We start from the raw sequence: 20,113 nt of genomic DNA, 5'->3' as shown, positions 1-20,113 counted from the left end.
TGGTTTTACTTCTGCCTCTGCTAAGATCCCATCCTCAGGGTCAGGCCATGTGACTTAGGTAGGGTCCAGCTTCCTGGTTGCAGAGCCTCTAAAGGACTTCTTGTTCTTGGTGACCACCAAGGCAACAGGGTTGGTGGAAGGGCCCTGGGTCCTAGTCTCAACTTGCTCCCCCTCTTGGGTACCTAGTTATACCCATTTCCCTGCACAGTCTTCTGTGGAAGGAAGAGGAAATACCTGGCCTTCAGACCTTCTTTGAGCTCCTGGCCTCCAAGCCTCCAGGCTTCATGCTGCCTTTCTCAGGGCCTTTCAAGCCAGCATGTGTCTCTCTGTTCAGTCTGAACATCAAATTCTTGTCTTATCAGCTCAAGACTCCCTTGAGAAGTCTTATCTAGGTAAGATCAGAGGGCATCCACTTGGATTGGGAGATTTGGTGCGGTCTTTCTTTGTGCGGTCCATGTGGCTGGCATCTGAATGTATGAGCCAAAGTTGGGTGTGCACAGGTAAGTCAAGGGACAGATAAGAAATTTAGGCCTGAAAACAGCACCTGCCTGAATCCAGTGTGGGCAAAGGTCTCTACACCTGCAAGTACTTGTCTCACTCACAGGTTGTCTCTTTGAATAGGGCTGTGTTTCCATTTTCTGCACCAGAGTGAGGAACAGGGATGGGAGGGTGGGCATGTGGCAAGCTCCTTCCTTTAACCTGTGCCCTTTACCTCTGTGTCTGACACAGTAGGAACCTTGAGAGGGGAACTGCAAAATAAAGCATCCATTTCCTACCCTAGCAAGACACCTGTCTGGCCGCCCCCCACTCTGGCCTCTCCTGTGACTGCTGGGGTTAATGTCTGTGGCCTTTGTGACAGAAGTGGGAGAATGTTTGGGTCCCATCTAGGAACTCTAAGCAGTCTACAAGCAGTCATATCCTTCCTTCAGCTAACCAAATCAGAAGGCCAGGAGAGAGGCGCCAGTGGGTGGCCTACCTGGCAATGATCAGGGGTAGCAAGGCCTTAATGACTGGAGGAAGAGGAAGAGGAGGAAGAAGAGGAGGAGGAGGAGGAAGAAGAAGAGGAGGATGAAGAGGAGGAGGGGGAGGAGGAGGAAGAGGGCTTCTGGCTTAGGAATCCAGACCTGTGCTCACCTTAACCCAGATGGGGGACACACAGCTCATCTCCAAATCCCTCCCCACCATACATTTGGGCTCAACACCCAAGGAAAGATCTCCTATGTGATGATGACTCCACAGATATACACACATGTACACACACACACACACACACACAGAGAGAGAGAGAGAGAGAGAGAGAGAGAGAGAGAGAGAGAGAGAGAGAGAGAGAGGCACAGACACCCAGGCAGGCAAATCTTTCCCTTTCTCTGTCTTTCCCTTGGTTTGAATTTTGTTCAGCCACATATGTTGTGTGTGCGTGAGGGTGGGTGGGGGAGGGGCAGACAGGGATGAGGAATGGCATGGTGCCAGCATCTACCTATGGGGCTTGGGCCAGGGATGCCCCCCACACCCACCCTGGAAGGAGGCCTCAGCTGTCCCTTTGTGGTGGAGAGGACTCTCTTGGGGAGTGGCAATAAGCACTGAGGTCCCTTTTCCACACCCCAGGGTCTGGTCCTGACCCACCTTAGGGACCTGGGGACAGGGAAATGGACAGATCAAGACCCTAGAGAGAGCCCTAAATTGGCCCAGCACCACAAACCGCCAATTCCCAGACTTGCCACCCCATTGTTCCCATGTGGGGGGCTCTATAGCTGGGGGGGGCAAGTCCTCCCACCTCCCTCTCAATCTCTGCTTTTCCTGCGTTGGGCGGGGAGGGGAGGGCGGCAGAGATATTTATTTATTTCCTTTATTTATTTAATTTTTTTTTTTTTTTGGAGTAGAGAGTGACAGATGGCGGCGGGTCCCGGGGGAGCCGGCTCTCCCCCAATGCAGACGCATGCCAATCACCGTCTCTCATGTGATAGCTGCTGCCCGTGACGTGCCAAGCCCATATGGCCTGGCATAGAGGCTGGTACCCCGCCTGGTAGAGATGCCACACTCGCTCCGCGGCTCGCATGGCGCTCTGAAGACGCCGGCGCCCGCCGCCTTGAGGAACCGCTGCCCCCGCTCCCTGAAGATGGGGGAACAATGAAATAAGCGAGAAGATTCCTCTTCTCCCCCCTCTCTCTCTTGCCCCCCTCCCCCTCCCCTCCCCTCTCCCCTTGACTCCTCTCTGAGGTAAGTTGTCCGAGAGGGAGCTAGAGCTGACCTGCTATGGGAGGGGGCGCTGCTTCGGACATGGAAGTCCCCCCAGTTCTCCTATTCCTGGGACCCTACCCCCTTACGGGGTGGGCAGCAGGGGCGCCCCGGGTTCTCTCTCCCATTGGGGCCGCAGCTTAAGGGGCTGCAGAGGGAAATGGTATGCCTAGGATGGGCTGGGGGGAAGGGTCATGAGGCGCACGAAGAAGCGAAGATAGGAACCCCCCCCACGACTGTCCCGAAGGAACCTGCGACCTTTCCCCACCACCAAAAAAGATAAGCAAACAAATAAATTTAGATTTCCCCCCATGGATCTCAAAATACAACGAGATCTGTAGAGACGTGTGGGAGGGAGGGAGTTTGAAGAGGGGAAGAGGGTCCCTGACCGCAAGGGAGACGAACATGGTTCACTTTGGGGTCTTCTCCCCACGCCGGGCTTCTTCAGTCCCCGCCACCAGAGCCGGCTCCGGGAGACCCGTGCGCAGCAGCTAGAGGAGACGGTGCTCCGGCGTCTGGAATTGGGGCTGCGGGGGTGGGGGCCGGGCCGGGGGCGGCGCGTGGCCAACTTGCAAATTGGATTAGGGAGCGTGGGGGTGAGAGGCACCGGAGGGCTTGGGGAGCCAGGCCGAGGGGCCGGGACCGCGGAGGGGAGGAACGGGGCAGCTGTCCCCACGGCAGCCGCCCAGCTTTTCTCCATCACCCGGAGAGAGCTGGCTTTTGGGCGAGAGCACCGCCTCCCCGGGAAGAAGGACCTGATCCCTTAACCCCCCACCCAGCCACGCTCTCTGGGACCCCGACACAGCCCCGGAGCAGCTTTCTTCCCGACCAGGGGCGGAGCCGGAGCCGGGCTTCCGGGCGAGGGCCTGGGCCGCGGTCCCCCACCGGCAGCCGGGCAGGGCTGGGCCGGCTCTGGGCGGGGCAGCGGAACGTGGTGGGCATCGGGGGTCTCTGAGCTGAAGCGCGCACCGAGACTTGGGGGGTGGAGGCGGGTTGGGGGGCCGTGGTGACCCGGGTGTGCCCCTCACTCTGTGCTGTTTGTCTCTCCGCCCCCGGGGCGCCCTCAGGCACCATGCTGACCCGCCTGTTCAGCGAGCCCGGCCTCCTCTCGGACGTGCCCAAGTTCGCCAGCTGGGGCGACGGCGACGACGACGAGCCGAGGAGCGACAAGGGCGACGCGCCGCCGCAGCCTCCTCCTGCTCCAGGGTCAGGGGCTCCAGGACCCGCTCGGGCCACCAAGCCAGTGTCTCTTCGTGGAGAAGAGGTCCCTGAACCCACGTTGGCTGAGGTCAAGGAGGAAGGAGAGCTGGGCGGCGAGGAGGAGGAGGAAGAGGAGGAGGAGGAAGGACTAGACGAGGCGGAAGGCGAGCGGCCCAAGAAGCGCGGGCCGAAGAAACGCAAGATGACCAAGGCGCGCCTGGAGCGCTCCAAGCTGCGGCGACAGAAGGCCAACGCGCGGGAGCGCAACCGCATGCACGACCTGAACGCGGCGCTGGACAACCTGCGCAAGGTGGTGCCCTGCTACTCCAAGACGCAGAAGCTGTCCAAGATCGAAACGCTGCGCCTGGCCAAGAACTACATCTGGGCTCTCTCGGAGATCTTGCGCTCCGGGAAGCGGCCGGATCTGGTGTCCTACGTGCAGACTCTGTGCAAGGGGCTGTCACAGCCCACCACGAATCTGGTGGCCGGCTGCCTGCAGCTGAACTCTCGTAACTTCCTCACGGAGCAGGGCGCGGACGGCGCCGGCCGCTTTCACGGCTCGGGTGGCCCGTTCGCCATGCATCCGTACCCGTACCCGTGCTCGCGCCTAGCAGGCGCACAGTGCCAGGCGGCCGGCGGCCTGGGCGGAGGCGCGGCGCACGCCCTGCGGACCCACGGCTACTGCGCCGCCTACGAGACGCTGTACGCGGCGGCGGGTGGCGGCGGCGCCAGCCCGGACTACAACAGCTCCGAGTACGAGGGTCCGCTCAGTCCCCCGCTCTGTCTCAACGGCAACTTCTCGCTCAAGCAGGACTCGTCCCCCGATCACGAGAAGAGCTACCACTACTCTATGCACTACTCGGCGCTGCCCGGCTCCCGGCCCGCGGGCCACGGGCTGGTCTTCGGCTCGTCGGCCGTGCGCGGGGGCGTCCACTCGGAGAATCTCTTGTCTTACGATATGCACCTTCACCACGATCGGGGCCCCATGTACGAGGAGCTCAACGCGTTTTTCCATAACTGAGACCTCGCGCCGACCTCTCTTTTTCTTTGCCTTTGTCCGGCCCCCTAGCCCCAGCCCCACGAGCTCAGGGGCTCCCACGGACTCCAGCGCCGGGCGCGCGGGGCGCGGGCCGCCGGTTCTGCAGCTCTCCAGAGCGGCGTGGTCTCTTACCTGTGGGTGGCCCGTCCCAGGGGCCTCGTTTGCCTCTGGGGACTCGCCTTCTCTCTCTCCCCAGCGGGCTTCCTCCTCCCTTCTCTCCTGGAGAGCATCTCTGGGGACCTCCCGCCAGGCCCTCCCAGGAGACTCCCTCCACATTCCCAAACTTGGGTTTTCTCTCCCCGCCTCCCAGCAGGCCAGAGGCAGTTGGTAAGGGGCTGCTGAGTTTCGGGGATAGTGTCTCCTCCACTTATGGTTACTTTAAAAAAACAGGCACAGAGCTGCCCAGGCCGAAAAGAGTTGGTATCTCTTCCTTCTCGAAGAGGCCAAAGCCAGGGCGCCCAAACGCCTTCACCCCAACACGAATCTCCGCGTTTTTTATTTTTTATTTTGGTGGGAGGGGATGTGGATTGAGAGGAAAGAGAGAGGCCAAGCCAATTTGTAACTAGAACCATTTTTCCTTTTCCCTTTTTAAAAAAAAGAAAACAAACATACAAAAGGAAAAAAATAGAAAAAGGAAAAAAAAAAGCTGAGAGGCAACGGAGGCCGAACTCAGAGTCCGGATCGGAGAGAAAACGCAGTAAGAACTTTTAGAAGCAATAAAAGGCAAATAATAATAATAAAAAATACTACCAATAATAATTTTTAAAAAGACACAAATATCTATGCAAGGAGGTTCTGACTGAGCCTAGCAGCCGGACCCGGGATGCTCCTTGGGTCCGCTGGCTGCCCCGCCCACGCGCGGATCTGTGCACTTTGGTGAAGTGGGGGCCCGCACCGCCCCTCCCCCCAGTTTCTTACAATCAATGACTCGGAGATTTGGAACCCCAGTGCCACTGCCCTCCTCCCGCCCTGTCCCGTTGTGCGTCATACTGTTTTCTAAAAACCTGTTTCCAAATTTGTATGGAATGGCAAACTGTTGGGGGGTTCGGTTTGGGGAGGGAGGGTTTGCATGAGAGACACCACACACACACACACACACACACACACACACACTCACACACACACTCACATACATACCACACCGCACGCACACGCAGGCCCAGGCCCGCCTACATGGGCGTCCGGGGACAGAAGGAGGTGTCTACTGGCACCTCCTCTCTACAGGCAGTCTGGTCCGTCCCCTCTTGGGGTAAGGTGGAGGAGCACAGACCTGGGAACAGCCTTACCCTTGCCCAGACTGTGCCTCGGTGGGCGCCAAGCTCCTGGTGATTTCTGGTGGCTGGAGAGGGTTGTTTTGTTTTGTTTTTGTTTTTTTTTGGGGGGGGAGATTTTTGTTGTTGCTTTTGTTTGTTGTTTTGTTTTGTGTTTTGGTTCTAGGCTCCGCCTGACTTTTGTCATCCAGTGAGCTGGGAGAACTGAGGGCTCCTCTGGAGGTTCCCCCACAAGAGGCAACAGGTGAAGCTCCCCCCTCCGGAGGCAGGGAACCAGGCAGCCAAACACACGATGCAAAAAACGCAAACCCACAGGCGACACACCCCCACACACGCAATTTTACCTTCCTCTTGTAGCGAAGATGAAACTCCTGTCGGACACCCGAAGTGCATTGCGTGTTTCTGTTGAGTTTAATGACGATTAATAAATATTTATGTAAATGAGATGCAAAGCAGACCCGCTTTTTCACAGTGGCCTCCTTTTATGGGTGGGGGCAAGGATTGATCTGGGGCTGGGGTGAATGAGGCTAAGTCCGGTGACTGACTGACTGCTTAGAAGCTTAAAAGAATAACTGAGGGCATTCCTGGGTGGGGTTTCCACACTGCAAGACCTACGCGCGCGTGCACACACAAATGCACACATACATACGCATAAACAGTCACACTCACTGCTCCTCCTAGGCCCCACCCAGATTTACATAGGCACCCAGCACAAAGCACCCCTGTGTTCTACTTACATCCATCCAGTCCCCCCAAACACGTAAGGATCATCTCTGAAAACAAAACATCTTTCCATTAATGAACAGTTATCAAAGCGGGGCCATCCTGCCATTTTACAACCCTTGGCTTACTGTTAAAAAAGCCAGACGTGTGGGAATAAAGAGAACATGGATATCCTTGTTTTGATATAAATAAAGCAGATATGGATATCCTTGAATTGAAAAGAGAGATCGTGAGGTTAAAATATTAATGGAAAAATCTCCTTTCCATCTTAAATTTGTGTTTCAGTGGGCTCAAAGGAATGGACTCTTTTGCCTTCAGAGATATTGACATCTTAGGTGTGGATAAAGGTGGAGGCTTGATCTGTAGGAGGTCCCTGGTTAAGGACAAGACCTTGTTAAAGACATGAGCAAAAAGGGACAACACTGATTAATAACTGCCCAGTCTCTTTTTCTGCTGCAGTTCTAGAAAAGGGGATGGACCTTGATGGAATGCACACAGGAGGATCCACTTTTACCTGGACCTCACCATTTTGTTCCCCATAACCCCTAAAGGCAGAGACAACTTGGCCAAAGGCTTCCCCACCCGGAAAAGATGCCTCTTAGATCCCAGTGATCGTCAGAGCTCTGAAATATTTGAAAGGGAGTCTGGATCCTAAAAACTCACATCCTAAAACCTGAGGAAGATTTAGGAATTCCCCTCAAAGAAGCTTCTCTTGGTGCCTTTCTCCCCGCCCCGCTCAAAACACGATCATTTTAGGATTGAAGTGAGGTTGAATGTAATATTGTTTAGGGTTGAGGTCAGATATGCAAATGGATCTTAGGTCTGTCACCCAAATGAGATCTTCCTAACAGAAGCAAGGACGAGAAAAGAAGGAGTCTGGATGCCCAAAGGGAAGCACACTATGGCAACTGAGTCCAGCGGCTCCACTAAGTTCCCACACCTTATTCAAGTCTTCTGAGTAAAAACAACCCCTTGCGGCCTCAATGCAGTTGCAGGCAGAGAGAAGCCAGGAACTGTCCACTCCTCGGTGCTGATCCGTATCTAACATTTCCCCTTCTGGCTGCCGAGGAAGACTAGTACCTGGGACTAGGGAGCAGAGACCCTCAGATTCTCCTGCAAGCAAACTTCCTAGGAGACTCTCATTGTTCATTCTTTTAAAATGTTCACCGCGTTCTCTGGATTTCTCTCAGGACCACCTCTCTGGAGTGAGAGTGAGCCCTTTGTCATTGGGATTCTTCCCCGTGGGTGGCTAATGAGATCTAACAGATCTCTGAATCACTTTTATTCTTGAGAGAAAGGTTTTGGTGCATCTTCTCCTCCACTTCTTTAGAGAGTTTGGGAAGCTTGCAAGATGCACATTCTGATCCTAACCCAAGGAGCTGGTCTGCTCCTAGTGCTGGGCAAGGTCTGGCAGGGGCACTTGGAAGAAAAGGAATTGGGCATCATCCCAAGATGTGATTCTTACCTTGCCCTGGAAACAAGGTTAATAATTGGGCTTCTCTCCCACTCAGCTGGTTTCCCAGAACTTGCTCTGAACTCCAAGCTGGGCAGGATCCAGGTGGCTTGGGGCCGGATGTAAAGGACCCCTCCACGTGGCTCCCTGGCTAGATCACAGACTCTTCTACATAGCTCTCCCAGCTACCCCACACTGTTCTGCTCTGTTCTGAAGCCAGATTTTTGAAAGGCAGTGGCTCTTGGGCCATTGCATCTACAGGTCAGGTCACATGTGGGGACTCAAGGACCCTTTTAGGGGCAGGGACACTGGAGCCACTGCTTCTAATGAATCCTGCTATCAGCCCAAATCCAATTCCTAACCTTGCCCCATACGCCGAGCACTCTGGCTGACTCTAGCCTCCCACCACTGCCCTCCTCCCCAACACAACACTTAACTGCCCTGTTGAGATGGTAAAATGAGCAGGAGAATATATGCACGGACACTTGGCCCCAGACGCCCCCTCACAGATCTTTTTCTCTCGCTTGGCTTGCCTGAACACACATCCCGAGAAGCTCCGTGAACAGAAGGGGGGGGGGTGCTGGCATGGCTTGGGAGAGGGTGGTGGACAGAGGCAGAAAGTGCAAAGAGGACTCCTTTCTTTCCACTGAGCAGCTGGCTCTCTAAGCAATCCATGCCCTGTTCGGTATCAACCCCTGGGCTGCCCAGCCCAATGTCTGGAGGCAGGTTCAATCTGGAGAGTGTTTTCTCCTTGATTTTTTCCAGCCCAAATCCCATGCCTAGCATTTGAAAAGAGCAGAGAAACAGAGGGTGCTTATCTGTCAGGGTAAGGGAGGGATGTTGTAGTTGCTTCTCCTCTTGCCATTTAATTCCATCCCAACCACTACCTGGACAGCGAGTCACTGTCCATTAGTGAAACTCCAGCTGTGATTTTTGTCACCTATGGTACTAACTGGATGAACTACTGGGGGAGGCAAAAAAAAAAGCAATGGGGGAGCCCTTCACTCTAGGCAGCCTCCTAAGGGTGTTCCAGTGTGTTTTCTCCCCACAAGTTCATAGCCACCCAGATAAGGGTCATAGATTGCATTCTCCTTTGCCCAACTTTGACTTCCTCCTCTTCCAGGAAGCAGTAACAGGAAGCTAGTTGCTCCTAGAAGCTTCCACGGATTTCTGGAGACTGCAGGACTAAGTCCGATCTAGATCCCACAGATTAGTTTTCAAGGTAGAAGGGAACTGACCTTGAGGGACAAGACAAGCCTGGCCCAAGCCCCTACCACAGGACAAGAGAGGGCCAAGGGCTGCCCAGGGCCCCTGACCTGGGTGGACAACTGGAAGGGACAAGCTTCTTGTTTATGGGGAGAGGGTGGAGACAGAACCTGCAGGAAGATTCCCAGACGCCAGCCCAAGACACTGGTTTTTTTGTTTGTTTGTTTGTTTGTTTTTTGTTTTTTTTCCTAAGCTTTGGTGGCCAGGTGTTGGCCACTGGCCTAAAATGAAGGTGACACCTGGACTCTGAGAAACCTGGAAACTCCACTGTGTGTGTGTGTGTGTGTGTGTGTGTGTGTGTGTGTGTGTGTGTTCACCTCAAGCCTTCAAAAATGTCCCGCAGGTTTTCCTAGGTGAGGCGGCTTAGGTGTGTGGTGCTGCTGTCTTGGGAAGGCTGTTATGCTATTGAAACTTTATTCCTAAAACACCAGGTTCAGAGTGTAAGCCTTGCACAGAAGGGACTGGAGAAGGTCAGGAGTGGGTAGGGCTCCCTGGGGGAGAGCACTGCATACCTAGCAGGGAGATGTCAGGATTGTTTTTTCCTAGTCTCATAATTGCAGGAGAGGAAGCTAGGTAGTGCCTGAAGGAAGGAGAGGAGGGGGTACCCTTTTAAGCACTAGCCATGCCAAGGGAGACCGGGCACACTATCCAGCTGTGCCCTGACTGTGTCTCTGGAGCTGCCAGTTCCGATCTCTCCAGCTTCTCCAAGGTAAACTGGGGGTGCGGGAGTTCAGTTTTACACCCGGGGTGGGGGTGTGAGCCCGGGTGTTTTGTGATTCTAACCTCTTATGCCTCTCTTGACCTCTTTCAAGCACGATTTGCATTTCGTTCCTATTCCTCTTTTTGGAATTAATTGAATTAGGAACGAGTTTTTCTGGGGCTTTTCCTGTCTCCCACCTCAGGCTGAGCTGGCCAGGAGGCCAAGGCTGAGAGGTCAGGTTCCGCTGGGGCCGCAGGAGCCCACAAACCCTTTGGGGACCCGCATGCCAGTTCCTATCCTCAGCCAAGACTTTGCCAAGGGCACAGCTGGGCGGGGTCTGGGCAGTCCGCCCGGCTTGGGACATCTGTTCTCGCCAGAGTCGCATTAAAAGCTAGTGGTGGGGGTAGGGGGCTCAGAAACAACCCCTCAAAACCCAGGCGGGTGCCGGCAGCGGCGAGAGAGGACCCGGTATCCACTCGGACTTGTTTTTCTTCTCTTTTTGAGAACAGAGTGAAAATTGGGGTGAGGTTGGGTGGAGTATTCTCTCTCACCTTGGTCTCACCCACTTCCCTGTCAGATGTCCTCCCTCCTACCCAGCCTCCCTCCTGCCCAGCTGTAAGGCACCCCAGCCTCTCTCCAGCCATCCGGAAGCCCCTGGAGGCGCTGGCTTCGGCAATTCAGCAGAGGCTGCGGCGGGCCCCGACGCGGAGCTGATCCCGCTTGCTGCGAACTGGGTTCCCAGGAGGAGGCTTGGGCGCTACACAGGGGGAAGAGTTAAAAACAACTTAATTAAAATATCTGAAATATTTGCTTTTATATGGAAGACTGGGCGGTACTTTAAAACACAACACACACACACACACACACACACACACAACAGGCGCACTCCCCCCCCCCCAGAAGAACCACAAAGCCTCTAAGCTAAACCAAACCCAAATCCTTAAATACTGATCATTTTGTAGAAAATGACAAAAAAAAATTTTTTTTTCTCAGAGGCTTTTCCTTTGGTGTTGCCCAGGAAAAAAAAAAAAAAAAGCTCCCGCCCGCCCAAGCCCTGAGCTCGATGCACCTCCACCACCCCAGAGCCCTGGCGCCGAGCCCAGGTCGCCCCCTGCCCACCCTTCACTCGCATGTTTGTGCCAGTCTGTGCCACTCAGCCGGTGCCCGGTGCCCAGTGCCAGGCGCGGGGGGAAGGCGGGGAGGAGCCGAGGCTCCAGCTTAAATTCCATGGCATCTGTTCATTATTATACAGTGAGGATTTTTATATGGACAGCTAAATTAAAGACAGATTTTTGCCAGAATTGCAGATCCCATAAAAATGATGACACAGGATGGGGGCTTTTTCTTTTCTTTTTTTTTTTTTTTAAGAAAGATTAAAACCACAACATAACAAACCACACCTCAGACCCCTCTGTGCCCCAGTCCTCTTCCTTTTGATTTTATTTATTTATTTATTTATTTATTTATTTAGCCCTTTTACCCATCTTTTCTTCTGGTGGCCCTGAGAGAATCCTAGCTCTCCCCCTGCCCTCCATTCCCAAATAAACACAGAAACCCAGTGACCACCCGCTTGCCCCCAAACATGAAGGAGAGTCAGCTCAGGCTCCTGGGGTCAGCGTGAGGACAAGGGCATTGTCTGGCTTGGAGAGCAGCTCAACTTTCCTCTGTGTGGTTGTGTTCGGTTGTCTTCAAGCCAAAGGTCTTGGGAGGCATCAGGTCTTCAAACCAGGTATGAGGAGTCATCTGCTCAGGGACAACACCTGAGCAGCACCCATTTCCTCATTTCTGGTGGAGAAAGTTCCTCAGGCATCCTGAGTGGTCTCCCTCTTGTGGAAGTCCCTGAATTTTAAATTTTACAGATTCTAGGATGGCTGGACCCTGCGCCTGGGTGGTATGCTTTAGAATTTGTGGGGTTCCCGAATCTCTAGAAACCCAAAAGAGTCCTGTGCCAGGGGAAGTTGGTCTAGACTTGGTTGGTTCTGTACCCGACTTTGAAGCTGTGGCATGATATTTTTGGGATCCACGGGGCTCTTGGAGAAGGTTTGGCAGAAGCAGACATCAGGAAGAGAGATGGGACCACTCAGTGGGGTTCTGAAAATGTCCTCTAAAGCCAGTGGGAACCATTTCTCTTTTTTTCCTTTAAAAAAGTGTTTTCAGGGCAAGCTAAATATGTTCAGGGCAAGTAGATACGTGCAGAGTTTTCTGTCCTCAAACAATTGCTGTCTGTGTGTCTGTCTGTCTGTGAGTCTGTCTATGTAGCTGTCTGCTTGTCTCTCTCGGATTCGGAGCTGACAGAATTCCTATCAAAAGAGTGAAGGCAGGACATCTGTGTGCCGAATGACTGTGCCTACTCGAACCTGCCAATCGCTCCTGGCACGAACTGGGTAACAAATGCCTGTTACCTCGGAATGCTGGCGGGTGGGGGGAGGGGGAGGACGCCTGGCACCACCCGGGGCTGTCAAGCTCTGCCAAGACCCCCTCCTGCCCGCTGCGGGTCTCGCCCCCTTCCCTGAGTTGGGGGTCCACGGAATTGGATTATTTATTAATTAGCAGTAATTTGAAAATTTGGGTGTCTCAGCCTGGTGACCCCTTCTCCCCTCCTTTTAGAACCTTGATCCCCCCTTCCATCTTGCCCTCCCCACTTTCTGGATTAACTCTGGGTTTCTACTGAGGGCAGGCGGCCAGTTGTTGGGGAAGGGGCTCATGGAATGCAGGAAAAGGGGTCTCTAGAGGGAAGGATTCCGCTGCTAAAGTTGCCAGGAGGAGTTTCTCTCACAAAGTGTGAGGGTCTGGGCAGAGGGTCTGCATAGAAGTGGCTCTTGGCTGGGCTGTGGAATGTGGCAGAACCGAAGAGGGGCAGAAATAGTGGAGAGGTGGAGCTAAGGAGACCGAAGAAAAAGAGGACGAGGGGAGGAGGTAAGAAGCTGAGGTGAGGCGAGCAGGTTCTCTCTGTGCAGAAGCCGGTGCCACCACCTAGCCGGCCTCGAGAGCAGGCTATGCTCCGAGATCCATCAACTGGTTCTGCTGTGGGATGGGGGGAGGGGAGAAGAGAGCGCCACTGTCACAGCCGGTGCCAGCTGGGGGTGGGGTATTGCGAGGAGGGGCGGAGAGCACATCTAAAATTCCAAGACATCTGTTCACCCAAGGAGGAGATGCCGCGCTCAAGAAGGCAGGGCACCCTCGCCTCACCCGCTCTGTAGCCATTTGTGCCAGGGAAGAACCCTCACTTCAACCCACCCCAGACCACCAAAGCAGACCTGTGCTGACTAGGGGGCGGGGCGCCAAGTTTGAGATGGGGGTGAGGATGCTGCACAAACTGTTGCCCTTCTGATGGGCCTTCAAATTGGGGCGGGGAAAGAATAGAAAGAATAGGGTTCAGGGAGGGCTGTGTAGGGCAAAAACCCTGAAAGGGATGATTTGAAGAGAGTAAAGAGTGTTGGAAAAGGTTCTCTGGCCCCTGGTACCCACAGACCCTACACACACACACACACACACACACACACACACACACACACACACACACACACTTCCCCAGTTATCACAAACTCAGATGTTAAGCTTCTCACTTCTGTAAACATACAAGTCTACATAACTAGCCTCTCACACACTCAATTTTTATCTGCTCAAACAACTTTTTTTTTTTGGTTCTTTTTTTTTTTTTTTTTTCCGGAGCTGGGGACCGAACCCAGGGCCTTGCGCTTCCTAGGTAAGCGCTCTACCACTGAGCTAAATCCCCAGCCCCTCAAACAACTTTATTGAGTGGTGCTTGGTCTATCCCGGGCCTGAACTGGGAACCACTGGGGCATCTTCCCGCCCTGAGCAGTCCACTAGTGAGAATCTCTGAGACAGGTGTGCTGTCCAGCACCCACTAAGACCGGATACACTCTTCTTACTGGGAGCTGGGAGGGAGTGCTCTGTCCCTCCCTCCTCTTTCTGGGAGCCCCAGCAGGGAACCCTGGACCCAAAGCCAGCTACTTTCTTACCTGCTCCCTATTGGTGGGAGCTCCTGTCCCCCCAGCTGTGGTTGAATAGGCTCCAATACCACTTGCCACCAAGCCTCAGTGACTACCTCTGTCTTCAGTGCCCTGGCTTGGCACCTGCCCTCCACCAGGGCTGCCCTAGCTGGGCCGACAGAGGCCAAGCCTCTCAGCTGGGAAATGTCCATGTGGTTGCTACTTAAAAACTGATTGATGAGGCCGCTGCGGCTGCGGAGGCTTGGCCTGCGGTCCTGGTAGTAATCAAGGGCATATGCCCATCTTGCCTGGCACTGCCCAGTTTGTGAGCCCAGCCCTGGCCTCTGCTCTCCTGTTGGGAAGAGAGGCACAAAGCCCAGAGTCTTCTCTTCCCAAACCTCCTCCATTTCCCTCTACCCTCTTCCTTTTCCTCCTCCTCTTCCCCTTCCCCTCTCCCTCCTCCATCCCTCCCTCCCTCCCTTTCTTTTCCTTCTCTCCCAAGTGGCACGGACCAGCCTGTGTGCCGGGCTGGCGCTCACAGCTGCAGCCCATCTGCTATGATTGAATGATGACAGTGACGAGACAGGAGCGAGGGGGAGTGGGGGCTGCCCTGCCACCCCTCACCCCTCCCGTGCCAACCCCCACATGCTTCCTTGACCTCCAGAACTAGACCATCCATTTTGCTGGTGCAGGCTGGGGGAATCCCACCCCTCTAAGAGCAGTAAGGGAATTCCTTTCCTTTGATAGATTCCTGAGAGGAGAGGAGGTGTGCAGAAAAGAGGGAGAGGGGTTGGAAGAGACTTCTGAGAGAAAAAGCCCCTACCCACCCAGCCTTGGGTGGGGCAGGAGCCACTGCCAGTGACCAGGAAATAGATGAAACTCTGAATTGGACAAACTGAACAGCACTAATTCAGGCACAGAATCTAGCTTCTTCTGGAAGCCAAGAAAGTCTTTGAGAACCTCAGGTGAAAAACTCTGCCCTGTGTCCAAGGATCTTGCTCCTCATTTTTGTGTCCTTTCCTCCCTCTGGAGCTTAGTAAACGCCCCTCCCCTCTCTCTCCTCCAGGAGTACATTGGAAGAGACTTGGAAAAACCCAGTCTTCATTGATGTCCAAAGTGAGACCTAAGAATTGGACCTAAGAAGACCATCTGAGTACAAGAAAGATTTCCCACTGGGTCACAGAAAGATTGAGGGATGTAACAAGGGGCGATGGTGAAACGGATGCCTTTGCAGGTATTAGAAGTACTTGGCTTAGGCACAACACAGCGCTGAGCTGATCTTCACCACAAAGATCCGATCCTATGAGGTTAGGCCTACCTGTAGGACACACAGTAGGCTGAGTGTTGAAGCAGGAGCAGGGCGTGTCTGATGAGTCTAGGCCTCGCTCGCTCGCTCTCCTTGGTAGGAAAAGAGGGAAGAACAGGAGATCTGAAACTCTAGAAATCCAGCATCCTTTTTCTTTCTTTCTTTCTTTCTTTCTTTCTTTCTTTCTTTCTTTCTTTTTTTTTTTTGGTTCTTTTTTTCGGAGCTGGGGACCGAACCCAGGGCCTTGTGCTTCCTAGGTAAGCGCTCTACCACTGAGCTAAATCCCCAACCCCCCAGCATCCTTTTTCTTACCTCCTCCTTCTGCCCGGCTTCCTCTGCCAGGGCTTCATCCTTAATCATCACAGTAGCCATTCTCCAGGGATTGCCCACACACTGCCCACACACATGGCTTCTGTCTCCTGCCACTGCCCACATTTGAGTGAGTAGAAACACTCCCGGGAAGGCACCTGCAGTCCTGTCCACCTTGTGAGGAAACCACACAGCACTCCTTGAACCCTGGCAAGCTTGATACCCCTCTCTTCTCCAGAGACTGGGTGTGTGTGGGCCTCTAGGTCCTCATCTGTATAACCTCCTTGGTCTTCCAGCCTGTTCTCTGGATCCTTCCTTTTATTTCATATTTGTATATACCCTAACCTTCCCTCTCCTCTCTTGTGCCCTCTCATCCTCTCTTACTTTACATGATCATCCTTTCATGGTAACCCTGTCTCTCTGAAAATATCTTCCTACAGGAGAGAATGGGCATTTTTATGTCCCATGCACTCTACAATTAAAGGTTGGTTAGTGGGAGAAGTGTCCCCAGTACACAGTCTCACTACAGAGGGAGACGGGGACCCATAATCCAATCTGAGGGATAAGCATTAGGCAGTGGCTAAATCTTTGCGATCCTCACAGCAAATCCAGATCAACATTGCTGTCTCTTTGCTGAAGACAAATTGGGATAAGAAGCTAGGTGGGGCCAGTGTGAGTGTGCATGTGTGTAATCCTAGATGTAGCTGGTGTGAGTGTGCATGTGTGTATGGGGCCGGTGTGAGTGTGCATGCGTGTAATCCTAGATGTAGCTGGTGTGAGTGTGCATGTGTGTATGGGGCCGGTGTGAGTGTGCATGCGTGTAATCCTAGATGTAGCTGGTGTGAGTGTGCCTGTGTGTAATCCTAGTCTGAGGTAAGCTGGGCTGCAGGAGACCCTTTGTAAAAAACAAGAAGAAGAAAAAAATTAGCAGCAATTTGGGCCTAGGTGTGCAGGCTACACTCCCTTTTATTTGGGAAGCTGAGCGAAAGGACCTTGCCTCAGCTACAAGCAAGTTCAGGACCAGCCTAGTCAACTTAACAAGACCTGGACTCAAAAGAAAAAGTAATAAATAAATAAATAAATAAATAAATAAATAAATAAATAAAAAATACAAAGTAGGAGGGGGTCCCTGGAAGGGGCGGAGCCAGGCCACCTCTGTGGAGATGGAGAGTTTGGGGTGTGTCTCACCTGTGAGACCCCACCTAATGGGGACGAGGAAAAAAAATGATCCAACTTTATTATCATGGGCTTCGATGGATTGAGGAAGACATGGCTCTGGAGTCAGCAGCTACTATGTGTCCAGCGTCTTGGAGTATATTGATTAAGGGAGCACTTTTCCTGACTCATAAAAGGCAAAACGAAACAAAGAAAAAGAGAAAAGAAAATGAACAACAAAACAAAATAAAACAAAAACCAAAAGCACCTCAGTTATGGTCATCTACTCCTGCTTTGAGGCTAAAATAATATATTATATAGCATGGGTATGCTATATACTGTTTAATAATAATAATAATAATAATAATAATAATAATAATAATAATAACGAAGTATGTGGCTTAGCTTGCCTAGCATGAGTGAGGCTCTAGTTTCAGTCTTTAACACTATAATGAGTAAATAAAATAAGAAATGGAGATGCGAGGAGGAGGGTTATCTTGGGGCTGGTATAGGATTTTGAGGGACTGTCTTCTGTCTCTACAGTTTCAGTTCCTTAAGATCAAGGTGGCATCTGAAGAGGACAACAAGAGGCCACAAAACCAGGGGTACAGAGGGTGGATCCTTGAGCTTCTTCTTGGCAGGGACTGGAGGCATAGGTCACCTTTCTACTCACCTCCCTCTCTGAGACTCGGGTCGTCTGTCTGTCTCTTAGTTGCCCTGGTATCCTCTCAGCCCCTTTTTTCCTTTAGCCATGAGTTTCTCTCTCAGTTCTCTATTTTTCCTTAGGCATCACCCATTCCCAGATCTCTTTCTCTCCAAGCATCCTTCTGTGGAGAGTTGGCAAAATGTTCTGGTTTCAGCACCACGGACAGAGGCACCCGCGGCCGGAGGCTCCTTCCGCGAAATGTGCTAGTGGTGACTTCCGCGTTTCTTTGGGGTGGAGGGGCGGAGGAGGGGGCGCATACCCGAGTCTGTGTGAACGCCTGTGACTGTGCTACTCTGGGGCACACGCCCGTGGGTGTTTCTGGGTGCATCTGCGTGTTTGTATCTGTCTGAGCCGTGTCCCCGCCTGCTCCCCATGTCTCTCTGGCTGGGAAAGGGGACTGGATGAGGACGCTCCGTTCTGGAAGTGGGGGAAGCATCGGGTGGCTTGGTATCCCAGCCGGTCCTGGGGGCGTCATCCTTGCTCAGACGTACGCCAAGCACCATGTAGCATGTGTGCCAGCAGGCACAGGCTAAGGGCATTCTGCCCGGCTTGAAAGAAGGCAGAGGAGGCAGGGAGCAAGGAAAGGGGAACTGAGCTCAGAGCTCTGGGGCCAGAGCCTTTCTTCCTAGAACTCAGCCATGGGAACAGATGTGAGGAAGCAATCCAAGTCACCTGCCTTTGTAAAGACCCTCACAACCTGATGATAACCTTTCACACACAAATATCCTAAAGGACACAGAAGGCCAGTCTCTTCCAGCTTGCAGAGAGTGTATGAAGGCTGCCTGACCCTTCCACATCAGTTCCTGGATGAGTATGCATACATGCATGGAGGATGAAAGATACAAGAATCATCTCTTGTACCACAGGGTAGCATCTTGCACCTCATAGGTGGGCACCTCCTACTGTGAGCCCAAACAATCATCTAGTAGCTTCTAAGAGCTTTGCCCTCTCCAAGAAAGGGACACAACACAGTACCCCAGCACAGTGCAGACCCTCCCTGAATTATCATTAGAAGTGTCTGTCATCAGCATTCAGGTCAATCAGGAGAACTGCCTGAGTACTTCATTTGAGAAAGAATGGGGGAGGGGGAGGAGAAAGGCACAAAAATGTTTCCCCCTTTCTGCCCACAGACTGGTGTACTGGTAACAGTATTTTTCTAATCTCCATCTGAACTGGTTATAGACCCTCACACAAGTTGCTTCACAGTGAGATTTTATTTTAATTAATTAATTTATTAAGTTTTTTTTTTGAGACAGGATCTCAATGTGCAGCTCTGGATGTTCTGAAACTATGTAGACCCCAAACTGGCCTGGAACTCATAGAGATCCCCTTGCCTCTGTTTCCCCCAGTACTGGGATCAAAGGTGTGTGTTATCAAACCCAGCCATTGTGAGATTTAATGTGATCATCCGAGGGGTGGGGAGATGGCTAAGTTGGTAAGATGCTTCCTGCATGAGCATGAACAAAGTGAGTCACAAACAAGCCAGGCAGGAGGCTACCCATCAGGAATCTCAGTGCTAGGCCAGCAGAGACAGGAGGAGTCCTGCAGCTGTCTGAGTTGGCAAGCTCCAGGTTTAGGGAGAGACCCAATCTCAAGAAAACAAAGTGAACAGAAAGTGAATTGGCTTAACTATTAAGGCTCTTGCCACACCACAAGCCTGGAGACTTGAGTTCAACTCCCATAACTCATATAAAGTCAGAAATGTCAATCAATCAAACTCATCAATGTCGATATCAACCTCTGGCCCCCACATGCATGAGCTCACACTTGCATGTGCACCTGCACTGACGTGAATAAGTACAAAACATGCACACACACACACACACACACACACATACACACACACACATGAAAAAAAAGCTTTTAAAATAGAAATGACCTTCTTTTTAAAAAGATTTATTTATTTTTATTTATAAGTACGCTGCAACTGTCTTCAGTCACAGCAGAAGAGGGCATTGGATCCTATTACAGATGGTTTTGAGCCACCATGTGGTTGCTGGGAATTGAACTCAGGACCTCTGGAAGAGCAGTCATTGCTCTTAACCACTGAGCCATCTCTCCAGCCCTAGAAATGACCTTTTAAGGCTTTCAGCTTAGGATGAGGGTCTGGAGAAAGGACACCAGATCCAGAGGGTGACAGAAGAAGCCCCTGAAGGAGTCAGGCAGGGGAGCTAAGACTTCCACAAAGAAGCACGACAAGGAGAAGAAGCTCTAGGGACTGAAAGTGAAAGCAACAGGATTCTTACTCACAGGAGAAACGAGGAGATGTGGACAAAACAAAACGGGGCTGTTCCTTGCGTCTGAAATGGTCATCACTGATTCCATTCCTGCTTAAGCACCTGCATTTCTTGGACTCTTTTGTACATATAATCAACTTGGGGAGAGAAGTGGGGGAAGACAGAGCTAGAGGGGCCAGCTCATACCAGTTGTCCTTAAGACACCACTATATTTATTATTGCTGTATTATTTTTGTCTTAGGTTTTCTTTTGCTTGTTTTTTGAAACAAGGTTTTTCTGTGTAGCCCTGGCTCTCGTGGAACCCACTATGTAGACTGGTGCCTTGAACTCACAGATAGATAGCTATTCACCTGCCTCTGCCTTCCGGGTGCTGGCTGGGGTTAAAGGCATATGCTACCCAGTTTCTTATAGCAACCAGGACCACCAGGCCAGGGACGAGACCACCTACAGTAAACTCACCCTACCACATCAGTTATCAACTGAAAAGACATGCCCTACATCGTTATCTATGGAGAATCCTGTGGAGGCATGTCCTTTTTCCCAGAGGACACTCACCTGTG

General features: G+C 52.4%; 1 protein-coding gene across 2 annotated transcripts; it reads left to right on the top strand.

Annotated features, from left to right (window-relative positions):
* The first annotated feature begins 2,005 nt into the window (after nucleotides 1-2,005).
* Neurod2 (neuronal differentiation 2) lies at nucleotides 2,006-6,191 on the top strand. 2 transcript variants are annotated; one of them, NM_019326.2, is made up of 2 exons: nucleotides 2,006-2,217; nucleotides 3,303-5,550. In NM_019326.2, the coding sequence occupies exon 2, from the start codon at nucleotides 3,308-3,310 to the stop codon at nucleotides 4,454-4,456; it is 1,149 nt and encodes a 382-aa protein (NP_062199.2). In that variant the 5' UTR covers nucleotides 2,006-2,217; nucleotides 3,303-3,307; the 3' UTR covers nucleotides 4,457-5,550. The 2 variants fall into 2 exon arrangements, with proteins under 2 accessions (NP_062199.2, XP_038942599.1); XM_039086671.1 differs by lacking the exon at nucleotides 2,006-2,217 and adding an exon at nucleotides 2,874-3,169 and having other exon boundaries at nucleotides 3,303-6,191.
* The last annotated feature ends 13,922 nt before the right edge of the window (nucleotides 6,192-20,113 follow it).

Source organism: Rattus norvegicus, chromosome 10 (genome assembly GCF_036323735.1).
Source record: "Rattus norvegicus strain BN/NHsdMcwi chromosome 10, GRCr8, whole genome shotgun sequence".
NCBI lineage: Eukaryota > Metazoa > Chordata > Mammalia > Rodentia > Muridae > Rattus > Rattus norvegicus.
Note: the sequence above shows the minus strand (reverse complement) of the source record. Positions and strands in the feature narration are given on the sequence as shown.